The following is a 17,846-nucleotide window of genomic DNA, read 5'->3' on the forward strand; positions in this document are numbered from 1 at the left end:
TGGGAAATGTGAGCTTTTGTGTGTGTGTGTGTGTGTGTGTGTGTTGCCAGCAGCACAAAAGTTGATTCCAGCCCTTGTAACTGTGTAACGGTGGAGTACATAAGAGTTTTAAATGGAAAAGTGAATGCAATTGACTCTGATAGTATCCTTCCTGGTGCAACTGCATGCTTATGTTAACTGAAAAACAGCAACCAAAAACAGCTCCCCCCCCTTCAACTTTTTTGTTGTTGTGGCCCCATGCTTTGTTGGTTTGTGCCCTGATTGCCCGGTTTTTACATGTATTTTTGTGCCTTTACATTCTTCTTTGTTTTTTTCCATGGGGTTTTCCCTGCAAGTAATATTTCTGTCAATTTTCTTTGTGTGGTTCACTCCCATGCAGCTTCAGCTCACTTCTCGATGTCATGATCAAGCCACACCCTCTCACCACTCCTCCTCCCCGCCTAAAGAGGAGAGGTTTCACACTGAGGCATCAGTGTAAGTCACCAACCCAAATCCTCATTGAGATAAGGAAAAGTCATATCTTTGCCAGGGAAGCAACTAGAGACTTACTTAAAAAAAAAAAAAAGAAAGCTTGGAATTCAGAGAGCCTGCTTGACCTATCGTTACAGCAGTACAGCAATATCAATATTTAGTGCCTTTAAAATGCAACATCATATTGAAATATCAATCTAAGCATGCACAAAAAGTGAAAGGGAGGGGGTGTTGTGATACCACCAAAGATGATGCTACTTCCCTTGAAAATCCTGATTATTACAGACACATGCAAAAGAAAATACACTGACACCACAATATAAAAATACAGAGGGAAAGGAGATGTGCACAATACTCATGCTCAGTCTGATTCCAGTGTTTGTTGGACCAACTACCAAGAAAATCAGGAATAAGTCAAGCGGGCAGGAAAGCCTGTAGAACTATCGGCAGAGAAAAAAGGGCATACCAGGACAAAGACAGCAAAATCAAATTTTGCAAATGCCCAACCACCTTAGATTTGTTTCAGCTGGGAGAGAAACAATATTAAATGAAGTGGATGCACATATAACTAAACTCATTGTGGAGCATATTCTAATGCCATTCATAATTACAATAGCCATCCTTAGTATTGCTATTAGAATTGATATAATAGTATAGGGCATTCACAGCATCATGAACTTAAAACAGACTAGTTCAGGGTGCTTGTACTGTTATTCTCACATTGCAGATTGGCAGCTAAGCTTAGAAAGGAGATACCTAAGCCTACAGAGAGTGCAGTCCTAAGCAGAGTTACATTCTTTTGAGTTTATTAACTAAGTGGGCTTCAGAGGATATAATATTACATTACAAAACTAGGAAATAATACAGGCATCTGCACAGTATTTGTAGACACACACTGATTGGTACATTGATTCTTCACTCACAACAGACTTATTGGCACTCCATAAGGCCTTGTCCAAAGTCTCTAGTGCAGCCTTTTCTAACCTTTTGACTGTGGAGGAGACCTTGCAATAATTTCTACTCTCGGGGCTCCTCGGAGCCTAAGAAATGATAAGCATCATTTTCTCTCCATTTTATTATCAATCATAAGGTACCTTCAGCAGGACTATGAAGAAGTGGCATAGAAATCCTTGAAAATAAATCAAGCTGCTGTGATTTCATGGAAAGTTAAATATTCTAGCTGGTCAGGATGAATATATCTGTAAAGCATAAAAACCTTCCAATCCACAAACTTGCATACTTCAAAAGAGTCATAACACTTTCTCACAACCAACCATTTGCAGCAAATCTTTAGGTGAAATTCACCTGAGGCATCACACACAGAGAACCTCCTGTGTACTATGGCCCCCTGTTTTGGCAACAGAAATTCTATCAAAATGACATGTGAATTAGAGCAGAGTTTTCCTTACCCACGTTTATCACTCACTTCTCTTTTTAAAAATTGATCTCCTCAGTCATCAAGGTTGAGAGTTCTCCATTATCTACATCCTCTCCTACTGCTCTTATGCTTTGGGACTACCTCCTCAGCACATCCACGGGCCATTTAACTAGCAAAAACCTAGAGAAGGAAAAGCCATCAAATGTACAGGCTGAAGCTATCCAGCTCCACTTCCATTACTGTTCATTGTTCAAATGGATGGTTGGAGTTTGGAGAGTTAACAGGAAAACAGAGTAAAAAGTAAGGAAAAGAAATGAGAGGATTTCATGGCATGTGATTCTCCTTGCATCTGTAGAGAAGCACAGGTGCACTTTGGGTAGGAAACACTGTCTGCAGAGTGTGTGCTCCCCACTGCTAGTTGTTGCTGTACAGTGCTGTGCCTCTAGGCAGAGCAGACATCCTCCTCGTCTCCTCCAGCTGTTTCAGACTAGGAAGCTCAGTTTTTGACTCTTATGTCCCTAATATTCTTTGCTTCCCCACTTTTTTGTAGACATTACACTTGCCTGTTGCAACTAAAGCTGAAGGTTAAGCTCAGGCTGAATATAAAGCCCAGAATTTTGAAATATTTTGGTTGTGGGTAAAACTGTGTTGATTCCATAACTCACTGAAACAGGGAATGGGTGTAACATTCACTGAACCTTCTTGTTCATTTCTGTTCTGGGACGTAATCCACTGACAATTGAGCCTGGATTGCCCTGGATGGCAGATGGAAGGTGGGACTCTGAGTGAAGGGTTTTCTTAACCCTCCCTTAAATTGTGTTGATAAAATCATCTTATTGACTATTATAATTGAAAAAGTGTGCTCTTTTTGCTATCTGGCAATAGCATTTTTAAAGCATATTTTCAGCGTTACCAGGAAAGGCAAAGGGGAGAGGAAACCAGGAGTGGGTATTTTTGTGTGACGCTGAGGGCTTGAGGTTACAATGGCCTTTATACTCGACAACCCTGTCTCAACAGACTCAGAGGCAATTTGCTCCTTAATTTAAACTGTGTGGGAGGCAGGAGGCTGTGGTTAATCATCAGTTATGAGGCAGAAGCACCTTGCACATTCTCATGGGAGCTTTCCTTCATATACTATGACTAAGAACAGACTCCTCCAGGCTCAGCTTTAGTAAAGGCGGGAAATACTTCTGGAGAAAGGGGGGCCAGGCAAGGTGGGCTTGCTTGTAAGTGGAGGGGGGGGATGTTATGTGAAAAAATAAAATATTAGTTTGAGTTGGAACTAAACCTGTTCCCTAATTCTGGTGTGGTCATTATTTAATTACTTGTACTGGTTGTGAAAAGCAGGGTATAAAAAGCAACTCTTCTTCTTAATTGGTAGAGGGGAGGGAGGTCCTATTTAACAGTGAGAGAAATGTGCCATTAGGATATGGATAATACAAGATGTAAAACCCACTTCTTAATTTTAAGTTCTGGAGATTATGCTTGCTCTGTGGTAAGGGAAATGTACTTTGATCATATTACTCTGATCTTTATTACTACTCCTGTTTAGAACTTGTGTGCCACAATATATACTGATATACTGACTGGTTCTGGGTAAGCCAATAATGGCTGTTTCCACACAGTACAGCCCTGCTTTATTTGGCAGTTTCCACTTTTCCCCAGCTTGGCTTGTAGGGCATCTGGGGATTTCCATTTTAAACTTGAGCAAAGAAAAAAAAACATATTTGCTTCAATTTAAAGGGAAAACAACATTCAGGCCACTGGCTGTTATTCTAGAATGTCGCATTGCGTTGGCAACTTGTTGATGCTTTGTTAGCTGCCCTGAAACTAAGGAAATAGGTGGGGTACCAGTATTTGAAAATACATGAATGTAAGTGGGAACCATAAAACCATAATCCATGTGAGCAATACGCCTCAGGAGTCAAAACTGGCTTGAGAGTAAGGGACATAAACAAGTATTAAAAGGTCAAGAGGGCTGATCACATATAAATTGTTGTTTGGTCTCCAGAATTGCTTTTAAATCTTTCATCATTGCTAATTACATTCTGAATAACACTTAGAGGGCAGAATTAGAGCTGGTTGTTAATTTGACTTTCAGTGTCTACTGTATCTCCCTGTTGTACCACAATACTTGTTGCTAGGGCTTTCCTTAGAAGGGATTTCTTGTCTCATTCACATTCCTAGCATGTATGCATCAGAACCAGGGTAGTATGAGAGTCAGCTCGGTGTAGTGGTTAAGAGCAGCAGCTTCTAATCTGGCAAGCCAGGTTTGATCCTACCCTCCCAGGTTGTCTGTTGTGGGGAGAAGAAGGGAAGGTGATTGTAAGCCCCTTTGAGACTCCTTTGGGTAGTGAAAAACAGGGTACAAAAAACAACTCTTCTTTTTCTTTTTCTATGCTTGCTTCAGAAAATCCGAAGACAGAGTAAGGAAAGGCTAAGTTGCAGCTTTCCTCTCCCCAAGAGTCGCAGGAAGCTTCTTGGAACACCCACATGGCAGTTCAGGGTGTGCATATCGGATATGCATTCCACTGTACATCAATATCCACAGTCCAGTTGTGCGGAAGCTTCAGCCCACACTGGTACCCCACCCATCTACATAGCAGAGTGTGAGCATTACAAGAATCACTGTGGGTTTTGCAGTCTACAATGTCTGTGTAGAGGTGTCCTAAGCAGCAAACTCTGCCCTTTCTGGAAGCCCTTTTCTGCGCTCCCACATTCAGAGTTGAAAAATGAAATAAGCTTGTGGAGAGACTGGTGTGTGGATGTCAAGCACTGCTACTTATTTTACACACAAGGTTCTGGGGGAGAGGAAAGCACTCTTAAGGTGAGCCTTAAGAGTTCAGGAGGAGCAGGGGAGGGTGGAAGGAACAGGAGGGGGCACACATCTTTCTGAGGACTCAGGACTGTTGATAAATGCACCCCATGGCACAGCTGACTTCAGAGTGGAGTGGTACTTGCAAAGACGGAGACCCACAGAACATCGTACATACTGGTTTGCACTATGAGATTTCATGGGCCACAACACATATGCTTTCAGATATTCAAATTGCAAACACAAAACTCTGTGCACTCAGAACAGGACAGCTGCAAAGACGGTGTCTGCTTTGAATATCATTCCCTGGCAAGTGGCTTTTATAACCAGCTTTGGTTCTGCATAAAAGTTTCACCTAAACAACAAACTAAGATGACATGTCCCTGAGAAGAATCAGCAGGGGGCCTGAGGGCTGCAAGGCTGAAATCCAGACACTGCAATCTCATTAAGGAAATCTAAAGAGTTTCCTCATTCTGGAGAACAAAAGGTGGCACCTCTTCAGTCAGCCACAGTACGGGTACAGCTACGCATCCATTCATTATTGCATTCACTTTCTGATAAGTGCTGACATTTCCTATGTGCATTAGATTTTGCCTCTAAATGCTTAATTATATGCATTTTCTCCCCAAAATTCACATCACTGCCTTCTTTTCCATGAACACCTGCCATATCGTGGCACATATCTTTCCAGAATTCCAGAACTTTGGGGTCAGGAAGGGACATCTGACAAGCTGCTGAAACACTGTCAGCGAAGTACAATGGACAGAAAACATTCTGCAGTTTTTCAGCACTCCCTCCCCTAACAAGAGAATAACAGCTGAAGTCTCATCACAGAACCCACTTTCTGTGAACTTTAGGCTAAGAAAATTCAGGCCTTAAAAAAAATTAACGAGTTTAAGAACTTGAGATTTCAAATAAAGCAATCTACTGACTTGCCACAATGATCAACACACTTTTCTATAAACAGTGGTCACCCACCAGAGTCTGTAGCTGTACCCTGACCTCAGTATTGAAAAGAACAGTGACAGCAAATCAGACATTCTAGGCCAGGGGTAGTCAACCTGTGGTCCTCCAAATGTTCATGGACTACAATTCCCATGAGCCCCTGCCAGCATTTGCTGGCAGGGGCTCATGGGAATTGTAGTCCATGGGCATCTGGAGGACCCCAGGTTGACTACCCCTGTTCTAGGCCATAGCCATGGAGGGCCTTGGAGTTACTGATACTTGGTATGTAGCCAGGTGACTGGCTCAACAAGGGCATGGCATCTGTACATTGTCAAAAACCATACATTTCTTCCTAAGTTCAACACGAGAGTTCAACATATGCCATAGCAGTTGGGCAAGAAAATTAACACAGGCTGACTAAGCATCAATTACAGATGAGGCACCAGAAAATGCTGATTTATTGTGACACATGTTCTCCTGGGCCACAGATGCATGAATGAGGTGGTACTGAAGAGACATGAGCACGCATGACACCTTTTCTCCTGCCACTTTTCCTTGTCCCCAATACAAAGGCATCTGAAATTATCCCTCCACTGTAATTGACCCAGATCACAACTTTTCCTGGCACTTGGGCCTGCCAGTGTAGTGCAGTAATATTAGTGCTGGATGAGGATTTGGGAGACCCAGGTGTGAATCCGTACCTCTGCCACAGAAGCCTGCTGGGTGACCTTGGGATAGTCACACACTCGCAGCCTAGTCTACCTCACAGGGTTGTTGTTGTTGTTGGGACAAAATGGAGGGGAGGAGAATGTTGAAATCTGTTTGGATGCCATTTGGGAGAAAGGTGATGCATGAATGAAGTAAATAAACAGTTACAAGAGAAAAAGGAATTCAACAGGACCATCTTTTCTCAAAATTCTTCTTATCACCCAGTCTGGAAAAGGTTCCACTTGTAGAATTGCTGCCTGTCACAAAACTTTTAATAGCACAGAAATGCATCCTGGGAAAGGGGGGGGAAAGTGATCTGTAGTTAAAATACACGGATAAACAAGCTATATTTCTGAATGTACAGGAAATAAAATCAAATGGGGCCAAGCAGCAGAATCCACTAGCCGCATGGAATAAGGACACGGAAAAGGCTATGAAGCAACACCGGGAGCATCTGGGGCAAAGACTGCAGCATGTACTGGAGACAGAAAAGCAGCATTCAGTGCCCCAGTTGCAAAGGAAATGGGTAGGCTGGAAAATATATTTTATTCTGTAAATTACACTGATTTATGTTGGGTCCCATCATCATATTCTTGCCTGTCACACAGATCAGAAAAAGATTCCTTTCATGGGAGGCAGTGCCATTGTTAGATGGACAATGCAAATCTTCTTGCGTTCTGCTGCCCACAAGGAAACTAATAAAGAGAAAGGAAGCGCCTAAAATTGCCACGATTAAAAATGAGACTATAATCACACAAAAGGAGAAGAAAAAGCATTCACAAGGCAAACATCTCCACTCTACCACCATGAGAGATGTTGTTTTGAATGATCCTTTCAACTAAAAGCTATCTCACACCCAGGCACAGCTCCACACATGTGAATCACATGTTTTTAGAGCAATAGGCTCACTCTGGAACTACTGTCCTTGCATTCAGTCCAAGTGTACTTTCCTTTCCAGCTCTACCACATTTCAGCTTTGGGGGTGTAGTCATTAAATTACTGTAGATTTTAAGCCTGTGGCAGGCTTGCCTTTGATTTTATTGACTGCACAGCTTTGGCTTTGAAATAATAACTCGTATGATTATGAGTGTGCATATGTGAAAGAGACCGTAGGTGAATGTCTGTTTTTGTTAACTAGACCCTATGATTTGCACTACCCCAGTGCAGCAGCTAATGTGGCCACTTTAACAGCCTCCTCCAGCATTTATCTGATCATCTTTGCTGTTGTACATTAGAATTAGACAGTACTTAGTTTCAATGCCACCAAGAAGAGTTCATGCCTTAACTAAGTTTCTGATTTCATTTAGTCTACATCGAAACATTAAAGTTTCTTGTGCTCAGTTGCAGGGGCCGAATTCAAAAGTCTTAGCTGAAGTTCTGTAAAACAAACAAGCCCTCATGAAAGCGGCATTTTGCTGGGATCATACTCATGCCTTGCACTTCCCTTCCCACTTGCAAAATTGCACCAACCAAACTCCTGTTCCCTTGATGCATGAGTGCAGGCACAGAGAAAAGTTTCCTCACTTCTAACTGGGATCCTGAGCCACAGCCTTTCCCAGTCTTAGAATCTTGAGGAAACTAACTCCCAAAAGTCTGGGGACCTGCATTTGTACATCAAGAGTAACTGAAGCTAGTTTTTTTATCCATGGGTCTCTGTTTAAGAAGTGAAAGGGAGGAGCATGGCGTGTAGTCCTGCCAAGGAGTCAGCAGCATCATGTACATTTTACTTAGAATCATAGAGTTGGAAGGGGCCATACAGGCCATCTAGTCCAACCTCCTGCTCTACGTAGGATCAGCCCAAAGAATCCTAAAGCATCCAAGTAGAATGTGTATCCAACCTTTGCTTGAAGACTGCCAGTGAGGGGGAGCTCACCACCTCCTTAGGCAGCCTATTCCACTGCTGAACTACTCTGACTATGAAAATTTTCTTCCTGATATCTAGCCTATATCGTTGTACTTGTAGTTTAAACCCATTACTGCGTGTCCTCTCCTCTGCAGCCAAAGGAAACAGCATCCTGCCCTCCTCTAAGTGACAACCTTTCAAATACTTAAAGAGGGCTATCATGTCCCCTCTCAACCTCTTTTTCTTCAGGCTGAACATTCCCAAGTCCCTCAACCTATCTTCATAGGGCTTGGTCCCTTGGCCCCAGATCATCTTCGTCGCTCTCTTCTGTACCCTTTCAATTTTATCTACGTCCTACTTAACTGCAGTTCACAGAGGTCCAAATGTAACTTTATTTACATAAAGTTGTAAAAAATTAAACATTGGTGGTGTATGTAAGAAGATATTACTGGCAAGAAATTACTTGCTCCGAGAAGACGATTGTTTGTGAAATGAAACATCTGCCTCAATCATAGCACATATGCATGACACAGAATGCCCAGGGCTGCCATATTTCCAGCTGGGGTTTCAAGGAAATGGCATAGAAAAATGGCACAGAAAAACCAGTAAAATGGCATAGAAAAAACCAGAAAGCCAGCCCCAGTGTGTTTGCATCTTTATTTCAGCATGTATGAATTATTAGTTTAAGTTTTTGCATCTAACAAATCCCATCTTAAAACAGATAATACCTTCTACAGATTCTCTTTTAACATGCTCACAGTCAAAGCTGCTGATCAGGGACTTCATCCTTCTGCAATCATTTCATCATAAAGATGAACAAGCAAAGTGGAGCAGCTCAGACAGGAAGAGTTTGCTTAAGGGTCACCAACTGCTTAAGGGTCACCTATGCTTAAGGGTCACAACTGCCACTTATTTGTATTCTAAAGACTTTAGACAGAAATTGTGATGTCATCAACCTGTTTCAGAGTCCAGTTTTCGCATCCATAGGTTGTTATGGGGAAGACAACGGCGTTGACTAGCCGGCACTTTGTATTAAGGCTGATATCCTTACTCTTCCATATTCGGTTCATGCCTAACATTGCGTTCCGGCCCAGTGTTGTTTGCCGTTTGATTTCACGGCAGCATCCACCACTTTTATTGATCATAGAGCCAATATCTGTATAACCATGAAGGCTAGAAATGTTTATTTATTTGCACTATTTATAGTCTGCCTTTCTCACTGGGATTCAGGGCGGCTTACAGAGAACCAATATATAGGCATACTGCTGTGTACCACCCACCATTCAAGCTGTATACCCTAAAACCAAAATATTGCTCCACTGAACACTCAGCTTTCATTGAGCACACAGTGCAACTTAACTCTGCAAAGGAAACTTCAGCGATGCTGGAGAAGCATTCATAAAAACAGCAGTGGCTTGAAAAAGTCACTTTTTGGCAGCACATGCACCATTTGGATGTTTGTGCCTTGGGGTTGAAAGAAAACCAGAAAGACAATAAGTCAACCACTTCCTGAAACAGAAACCATTGAATTAAGTGATTAGAGAGAACAAAGAAGGAGGGGTCCTTACAGAACCTTACAGTAGCATTGCCATGGCACTGGGAGGTAGGAGGACAGTGTCTTGTGTGCAGCCAGTCACATATTTAATCCCCAAGCAGAGAAGCCCTTTTCTTAATAGAAAAAATAAAGTGGCCAGGTATGGATTCTATAATTGCCTACATTTTGTATTGATTAAAGGACCTAACATACTGAGAATGTCAGCTTATAACTGTCATCCCCCCCTCCAAAAAACAAAACCCAACTCAGCAAGGCTCCCACTCTCCTGCTATTCCACAAGCTAGCAAAACTGAATTGTTCAGGGTGGTTTTTCTACACAGGTAATAGGGCAGCACTGAAACAAATTGGTGCAGAAAGGATACAGGGAAACTGACTGGTTTATACTGCTGTTATACAGCTCATGCAGCCTGTTGCTGTAAGGAGGATCCTGCTATGTAATTTTTGCATTATTTAATCCGTCATGTTCATACTTATGCTTCACTTCAGTTCTATTTTGAGACTTCTTGCTGGTTCCTAGTATACAGATAGTATTGTTGTTTTATTGGATGTCCCATCCTGCTGATTGTACTCACTTACTATCTGCAAGCCTTGAATCCTGGTGAGAAAGGCAGACTATAAATAGTGCAAATAAATAAACACCTAAAGCCACATTTCTAGCCTTCATGGTTATACAGATAAGCTTGAAGGTATGAGGGTAACACACAGGGAATCCTCAGAAGTCTGAAGAACTGTGCTCTGTTGGCTTTCCACTGGTCAGAAGGCAGATACTTTTGCCCTTCCCCCCTCCACAGGCCTAAAAGTAGAAAAAAATATAGAACTATATGTGCACAATCTCTTATTATTTACAAAAATGGGCAAGCAAGACCTCAGGTTTTTCTCACATGCCTTGCAATTCCATTTGTTCCTAATAAGATAATTCTGTTCTCATGTTCTACTTTTCAAATGTGAATACTAGCTTCTGTCCATGCAGATTTAGAAAGAGCTGAGGAAATTTCAACGTATGTTAGACATGATCTTTCCCTTGAAGACTAAGTGTGCAGAGTTCAATTGACTTAGAAGGATGTAATTCTGCTTACTGAGAGGTATCAAAATTAAGGCTGGAATGCACATCCAGGGCTTAAGCTGTACTGCAATAAGACATCCCTGAAACATTCTTCTTTGCTGGTTTACAGGTCACAGAATCCACTTTTTTTGGGAGAAATCCATTTGTTGTTTTGGATGACACGCAGCCTTGGAACCAAAGTTACAGACTATTTAATGTAGGTGTTCTGATTGTTTACCACATTACAATGGAGATATGACACCAAACAAGCTCCCAAAAGCCTCAGCAAAGCTTCAGAAGAGCCACAAGAGGGAGTGTCTATTCACGCGGCCATTTTTATGCATCTGTGGAAGTGTACCCACATTTAAGAGCTCTGCAGGGTTCTTTAAGAATGGAGTCCTTTTTGCTTCCCTGTAAATCAGCAATCATCAGCAGCACAGCCTAGGCACCAAGAACCACAGGGCCCTGGGAAAGTGCTGATTGACAGCAGAACAATGTCAAGGATAAACAAACGTGCCCCATTGTGACGGCTTATTTCCTTTGCTGTTTCTATGGTTTCAACTGCTATTTTCTTCTAACGGGAGACTGATGTTGGTAGTCAGATCTGGGAGATACGTTATAAGGGATGTAAACTTGGAGGACTAGCAATTAAAGTGATGTTTATGATTTCGGCATTAGGCTGTGAGCATCTGTACTAATGGAAAGATTCTTATTATCCTTGTTGATGCACAGCAAAAAAACAAACAAACAAAACAGGATTACTGTGTGCTCAGTAGGAGGATTTGTATTTAATCCAAACAGTTATTGAGAGAGAGAGAGAGAGAGAGAGAGAGAGAGAGAGAGAGAGAGAGAGAGAGAGAGAGAGAGAGCATAAACTTGTATATGTTACATACTCTAAAATGCACTTAACATCAGGGCTATGGTCTTTATCATGTGACTAGAGGTTCTGAAATTCAAAGCTTTTTCTGAGAAAGGAGATTACAGTTCCACAGACAGGATATTAGGCAACAAAAAGGACATGTTTGCAGAGATTGCCCGGATATTCAAAAGCAATGATTAGTCAGATCTTGAATTAACTAGCTAGAGCCCTGATTAAATGATACTCATGAAGTCCATGGCCTTCTGTTACAGGGGGGAAAGCCCACAACTGTTTGGATCAGCCTCTGCTATCTGTCATGTCTCACTCCAGCTATTTGGAAAGATAATGTCTGGAGTTGACAGACTTCTCTGTTATCCCCTTTCGTCTTGCCTGCCTGGAGGAACCATCTTGTTTAGAAAGGGGGTGAATATGGCCTGCTCAGTCAGTGATGGGGAGGACCAGTGCCAGTGCTGGCACCTTGAAAGGCAGTAAGATGTTTCAGCCCACCGAAGTTCTGCTGTGTGAACGTTCAGGAAAGAGCCAATCTGGCAGCGTCTACCACCTTCACCAAGCACTGCCCAATGGTGGGACTCTTCAGACCTGGATTCTTGTCTTAAGACATGTCAGAAACTGAGTCCTGCCTTCCAGTTTGTATCAGTCAGACATGTAGGCAGCAATTTTTTAACCATGGAAAAAAAGAAAAGAAAATCAACGAAGAGATAGCTCTTTCCTACCAGAATAGTAATACCTGTTTCAGAAAGTCCCCCCCCCCAGTTACTTCAATAAGCACTTCAGAAACTATAGCATCCCCCTTCCTCTGTACTGGGGAACTGGTCTTCCCCAACATGAAAAAAAAATCAGTGGTAGCAACAAGCAAACAGGCTCTCCTGTTCCCCATGCCCCACCCAACAGCAATACTACAGCACCTGCCATAGTGCGTAGATATGAGACACACTATTTCTGCTACCAGACACGGCTGGCCTCAGTAAAAGGGCACGGGGCGGGGGGGGGGGAGGTTTGCCTGAAAAGACAGATCCTTTTTGGTTGGGTTTCCCTGTGTTTCACCTCTGAGAGTCAACAGAGGAAAATGCATTACGGTGTTGCAGAATGATTTGTCAGAATTTATTATAAACACATTACACTTCATGTCACTTACTCATATCTGCTCATCCCTAGTAGCTGCTGACTCTATACAAGAACTGCAAGTTTTCTGCTTGCTTGCTGTGATATTCTATACTTTAAGGTTTTGTGTGGGTTTCTAAAAAAGGTTTTTCACCTTTCATTTGAGGTAAGAACAATGCACTGCAGCTTAAGGACAGCTCCATGATACATACATTCAAGAAGTAATAACTCTTATGAGCCAGATTTCCTCCTGATGACAATCCCATTCATCATTCTGCAACCCATAACAAACCATCCTGACGTGTGGATGCATAGTTACATCCCAAACAGAAATGTACAGCTATGAAGTCCACTGAGAGCTTGCACAAGAAACTTGTGCTATAGTAACATCTTTGTGTGTACAAAAATGTCCACATACTTTTTTCTCCAAATATGTACACAGTCACAGCATATTCCTTTTCAATAAGAACCCCTCCCTCTCCCCAAAGCTTCAGAGATACAGATATAAACAAACATCTTGTGGTACGGTAGCCTCACTAATCTCACAAGCGTACTGTTTAAGGCTTTAAAAACTGTAGGTGGTGTTTTGACTGCTATTGCATTCTATGAAATGCAGTGAGATCCTGGGTGCTCAGGGGCAATAAAGCACCTGTCCACTGTTTTTGTTTTAATTGGTGTAATCCCACCTGGCCTGAGACACAAATATATGCATCAGCCTTTGTTATATCAAATACTAGACGGATATCAGAAGGCATTATTACAAGAGGGATGCATGTGGACATCACTCCTGGCTTCCTGAAGGCACCCGCCCAAAAATGACAGATAAAGGCACAATAACGAAGGAGTTTTGGCCACCAAAGACATTCAGCTAGCATTGAGGCAAGAATGCTAGATGTTCCTTTTATGAAAGGTACGTTCCTTCTTCCAGTACATGACAGTGTAGCCGTTATTTATAAAATTTCTTTGCTGCCTCTCCAGAGAATCTTTTTAAGGCAACATAAAACCAAACCAAACAAGTTGTTAATAAAAAACCCAGCAGAAAAGTATGCTGCTGACTTCAGAACACACTAACTTAATGTCTCACAGTATATAGTAGACTCCATAGCATCCTTTTCTTAGAAAAAAAGTTCATGACTGTGTCTTCGTATAAAATTTCTACATAATAAATAGCTTGCCTTTGTGAAGCAGCCATGGCAGATGAAACATGAAAGAGGGAAGCAAACACAAAGTGGGGGTTTCTTTAATATTTAAAGCAAAGCAGATGCTTTCCCCATGAAAACTGTGCCATCCATGTCTGTCTCACCTAGGATTCCCCTCACCCGAAGTGTCTCTGTGATCAAGCCTTCAGAGTACTATGCAAAAGTGTGAGCATCAGCCCTTTTTTGCAATTAGCTCTCTAAAGAGACCATCAAGAGGGGCAATTAGGGACTGTGCGGAAAAGGATGATTCAGAGAGAGAGAGATTGGAGGGGGGGGGGGGTTGTGAAGCATCTGTTTATCGAGCAGGTAAATGTTTGAGTGGAATAATCTCCGCTACCGGCTCACCTCCTCCCCAAGAAGTGGGGGGCGGAGACACACCAAAACCCACTCACAGGGCTGGACCCCCTCACGGCCAACTCCAAGGGCTACAGCTCTCCAGAATCTGGCAGCCACCTCACTGTCCTCCCGCGCGCCTTGAATCGCACCAGCTCTCCCTGGGCTCTGACCACTGGACTCCTCTTCCCCAGCCCCGCAGCCCCCCTCCTCGGCCCGCACTGACCCAGAAGATGAAGTTGAAAATGAAGAGCAGGAACTTGACACAGCGCATCCCTCCCTGGACTCGCCCCATGGCAGCGCTTGGCGGCGTCCGCGGCGGCCCCAGCAGCTCCTGACACAGACCGCGTTGGCTGGCTGGCTGGCTGGCTGGCTGGCGGCGCCTTCGCCGCCTGCCGCTTCCCCGCCTGCGAGGGCTCGAGGGCGGAGCTTGCGCGGAGGAGGCAGGTGCCAGGCGGGCCTGGGGGCGTGGGCGCCGCCGCGGGTTGCCTTGCCGCCGGGACCTGACTCTGACCGGGGCCGGCGCATTTAGCCTGGGAGCCTCGCTCGGGGATCTTCAAGCTGCGTGAGGGGGTGGGAGCGCTTTGCACATGGTCCGGAGCAGTCTTCGTTTGTCTTGCTTCATCTGTTACGGATTAAGCGCTCGAGTGGCATGGATTCTGCCTTTCTGTTACCTGCTCGGGTCTGGAAACTGCCTCGGGGAGGCATGGCTCAAAACGAGGTGGCAGAGGCCGGCGGAGTCAACAGGTGCTGTGGCCCAGTTCACTTTGCAGCTTTAAAGTGCCTTCATGTGTTAAGAGGAGTCTACGCACGTAGAGAACTCGCACGTTCAAAGGAAAAGGCGTCCCCTAGCTCATTCTCTAGCTTTCTGCCGGCAAGGCTTTAAATAAATAAATTAAAAAAAAAAACCCACCCAGCAATCTGAATCGAGCGGTCTCTTCCGCTAGCTCGCTCCGCTGCGTGAGTAGATTCAACCTGAGAAATACCTGCGGTATTCCATCCATGGCATTGGCCGTCGTCTGCATTAACCCCTCCCCTCTCCCCCCGGAATCCTCGGGGCGCACCTGGGGCCGCCACCGAGTGAACATTAAGGAGTAAGTTCTCTCGAGCTCCATAGCCCTGGCTTTGACTGAACTGCTTGGCCTTGCGCGGTAGGGATCCGGCTTCGTTTGCGCCAGGGAGCCTCAAGGCTTAGCCGCAAACCAACTTTCCGCGGTTTCTAGAAGAAGTTCTTATGAGTGTGTGAAAAGCGCCTCCAGCTCTGTGAAGGGGGTTCGGCAGCCAATTTGGTGCGGGTAAGCCCCGCTTCGTTCCCTGGGGCAGGGGGGCACCCTTGGCCAAAGCGCCTGCGCCAGCCTCCGAACGGCAGAAGCCCCGCCTCCTGGGAAAGCCCTGGGTTTTCTCTGCCGCTGCCAAAGCGCCTGCAGTGGGTGGGGAACCTCCTTTGGCGGGCAGCTCTTCTGGCTTGTCAGCACGGCTGAAGGCGAGATGGTCGCTACCGGCTGTGTTGTTGTGATGTGTTTTCCAGGCGTTGTCGGGGAGTTTAGTATCTGGGGCAGGAGCCCTTCCGGAAAACGGCTCTTTAAATATATATGTTTATACATATATTTAAATAAGTATATATATATAGGCAATCCTGGGGTATTTGGGACTGTGGTGGACAAGTAACAGTTTAAATTCTCACAGCAATCGACAACAGATTTGCCAACAGCAGGGCAGGCTCAAACTGTGGAAGGATAGGAATTTTGGCGTAAAATTCAGGAGTTGCTGCCTCCTTTTTGCAAGCCCTGTCTGTCATACCTCTAGCACATTGGATGTGCAAAGTGCTTTGTAATGCAGCTCTACAAATAAGAATTTGAAACCGGAGGAGGACAAGCTGATTGGAGGAAAAGAGGTGTCCGGTAGGGAGAAAGCTGAGATTCCCCCTCTCCCACTCTTCTCTGCTCCCCCACCGGGAAGTGGGTTTTCCTGTCCAAATTGAGACAACAGGCTCTAGACATCTCCAGTTGCATGTGTTTAGCTTGACTGTGAAGCGGCCTACTTTTCACAGACAGCTGTTTTGAGGTAAAATTATTTTATAACTTCAGGCTGCAAGTCAAAAGTCACATGACTGAACAACATTCCCGCATTAAAAATAGCAACCACTAACAGCCCTCTGTACATAGAAAGTTAGCTGTTAGGAATAAGAGATCTAAACTAGATTTCTGTTTGTTCTGAGAACTGGAATCTTGATGGTCAATGCCATTCTGTCATGTAAGCCTTCTAATGCAGTCTGGTGTGGCCGAAGTATAGATTTCATCGCCTCATGACCTGTGTGTGTGAACAAGGATGTTGTTCAGTCCGTGGGTTCGAAGGAAGCCAGGATACTGGGAGTTCAATCAGCTCTTTATTGTGATCACAGCATGATGGTACAAGAGGCAAAATTGAACTGAGAAATCCCCATGAAAAACCCCAATTTATAGACATTAGCTGATAGCAGACAATGGATCTTGCTTCCAGTGTGTACTATTGGTCAGTTTCAGGTTTAAACTGACTAGACCCAGCAGGTGCAATCTAGCTGCACATTGGTCAATTACACCTCAGCAGATCTACAAACACAACAAATATTTTGGGGAGTAGGGATGACTTGCTAAGGGTCTTGTGTTAAGGATGCTTTGAAAAACTTCAGCAGCCCAGTTACACTCATAAAGGTTTTATTAAAGACACAGGACGTTTTTCTCCAGATTTGTTGGCAACCCTTGTCTATCAGTCTGTAACTCTTCCCCACTATCACAGGGTTCTCTACTCCCTTGCATTCTGTATCCTGTGAGGTGAGGCAAAGTCCTAGTCCAGAAGTTCCCTGTGAGGTGCCAATGTCTCCGTGGCATCCACCAACACCATTCCTGGTGTTCACAAGGTGTTTTCAGAAAGTTGGTGGGGCCAAGTGGGACCTTTGCTTAGCAGAGCTATCCAATGCCCTTTGGACATCTGACTGATTTTTTTAAAGTTGCTTTCAGCCACCATAGCACAAGGCTTTTCACTGAGTGACTGAAGGCGTATGCAAGAAAATGTTTTTAAGCAATATGCTCATACAGAACTTATGTCTGACAAGTTCAAAAGCTACTTTTAGAATTATGTATGACCTCATTCCCTGACATTTGGCTTTCTCTGACTCTTGTGGCAGCCATTTTGTAGTTGTGCCACCACCCTGTGTCAGAATTCCAAAAAAGAGAGCGACTCCTGGGTTAGTTTGGATGTTTCATGGCCAAACTGTGAATTTGAGCCCAGGTTGTTCAAATTCACCTTATATTTCAATCACTATACAACTTTGTCTCCTTTCTCACTGGGAAAGCCCACCATAGGGTTCTGCAGTATATCCTACCAAATTTCTGTGGAATTTTCTTCAAGGTATATATGCATAGGATTCAAAGCTCCCTTACACTTCTAGTCCTCTAGAACAGTGGTCCCCAACCACCGAGCCGCAGCCTGATGCCGGGCCGCGAAGGTCTCGGCACCGGGCCATAGCTCCCGCTCCCCGCCCCCCCCTCAGCGAGAAACTTCCCAGGCTGCAAGCAAATTGGCTGCCGAAGCGGCCTG

The 17,846-nt window shown here is 44.1% G+C and overlaps 1 protein-coding gene across 1 annotated transcript in view; it reads right to left on the reverse strand.

Moving 5' to 3' along the window:
- Positions 1-14,758, reverse strand: part of TSPAN2 (tetraspanin 2) — a 70,043-nt gene extending 55,285 nt beyond the window's left edge. The window contains exon 1 of the mRNA XM_077335006.1: positions 14,497-14,758. Coding sequence (XP_077191121.1) covers positions 14,497-14,565 — 69 coding nt within the window. The 5' untranslated portion in view covers positions 14,566-14,758. The remainder of the gene's footprint in view (positions 1-14,496) is intronic.
- Positions 14,759-17,846: the final 3,088 nt, after the last annotated feature.

Source organism: Paroedura picta, chromosome 4 (genome assembly GCF_049243985.1).
Source record: "Paroedura picta isolate Pp20150507F chromosome 4, Ppicta_v3.0, whole genome shotgun sequence".
Lineage (NCBI taxonomy): Eukaryota > Metazoa > Chordata > Lepidosauria > Squamata > Gekkonidae > Paroedura > Paroedura picta.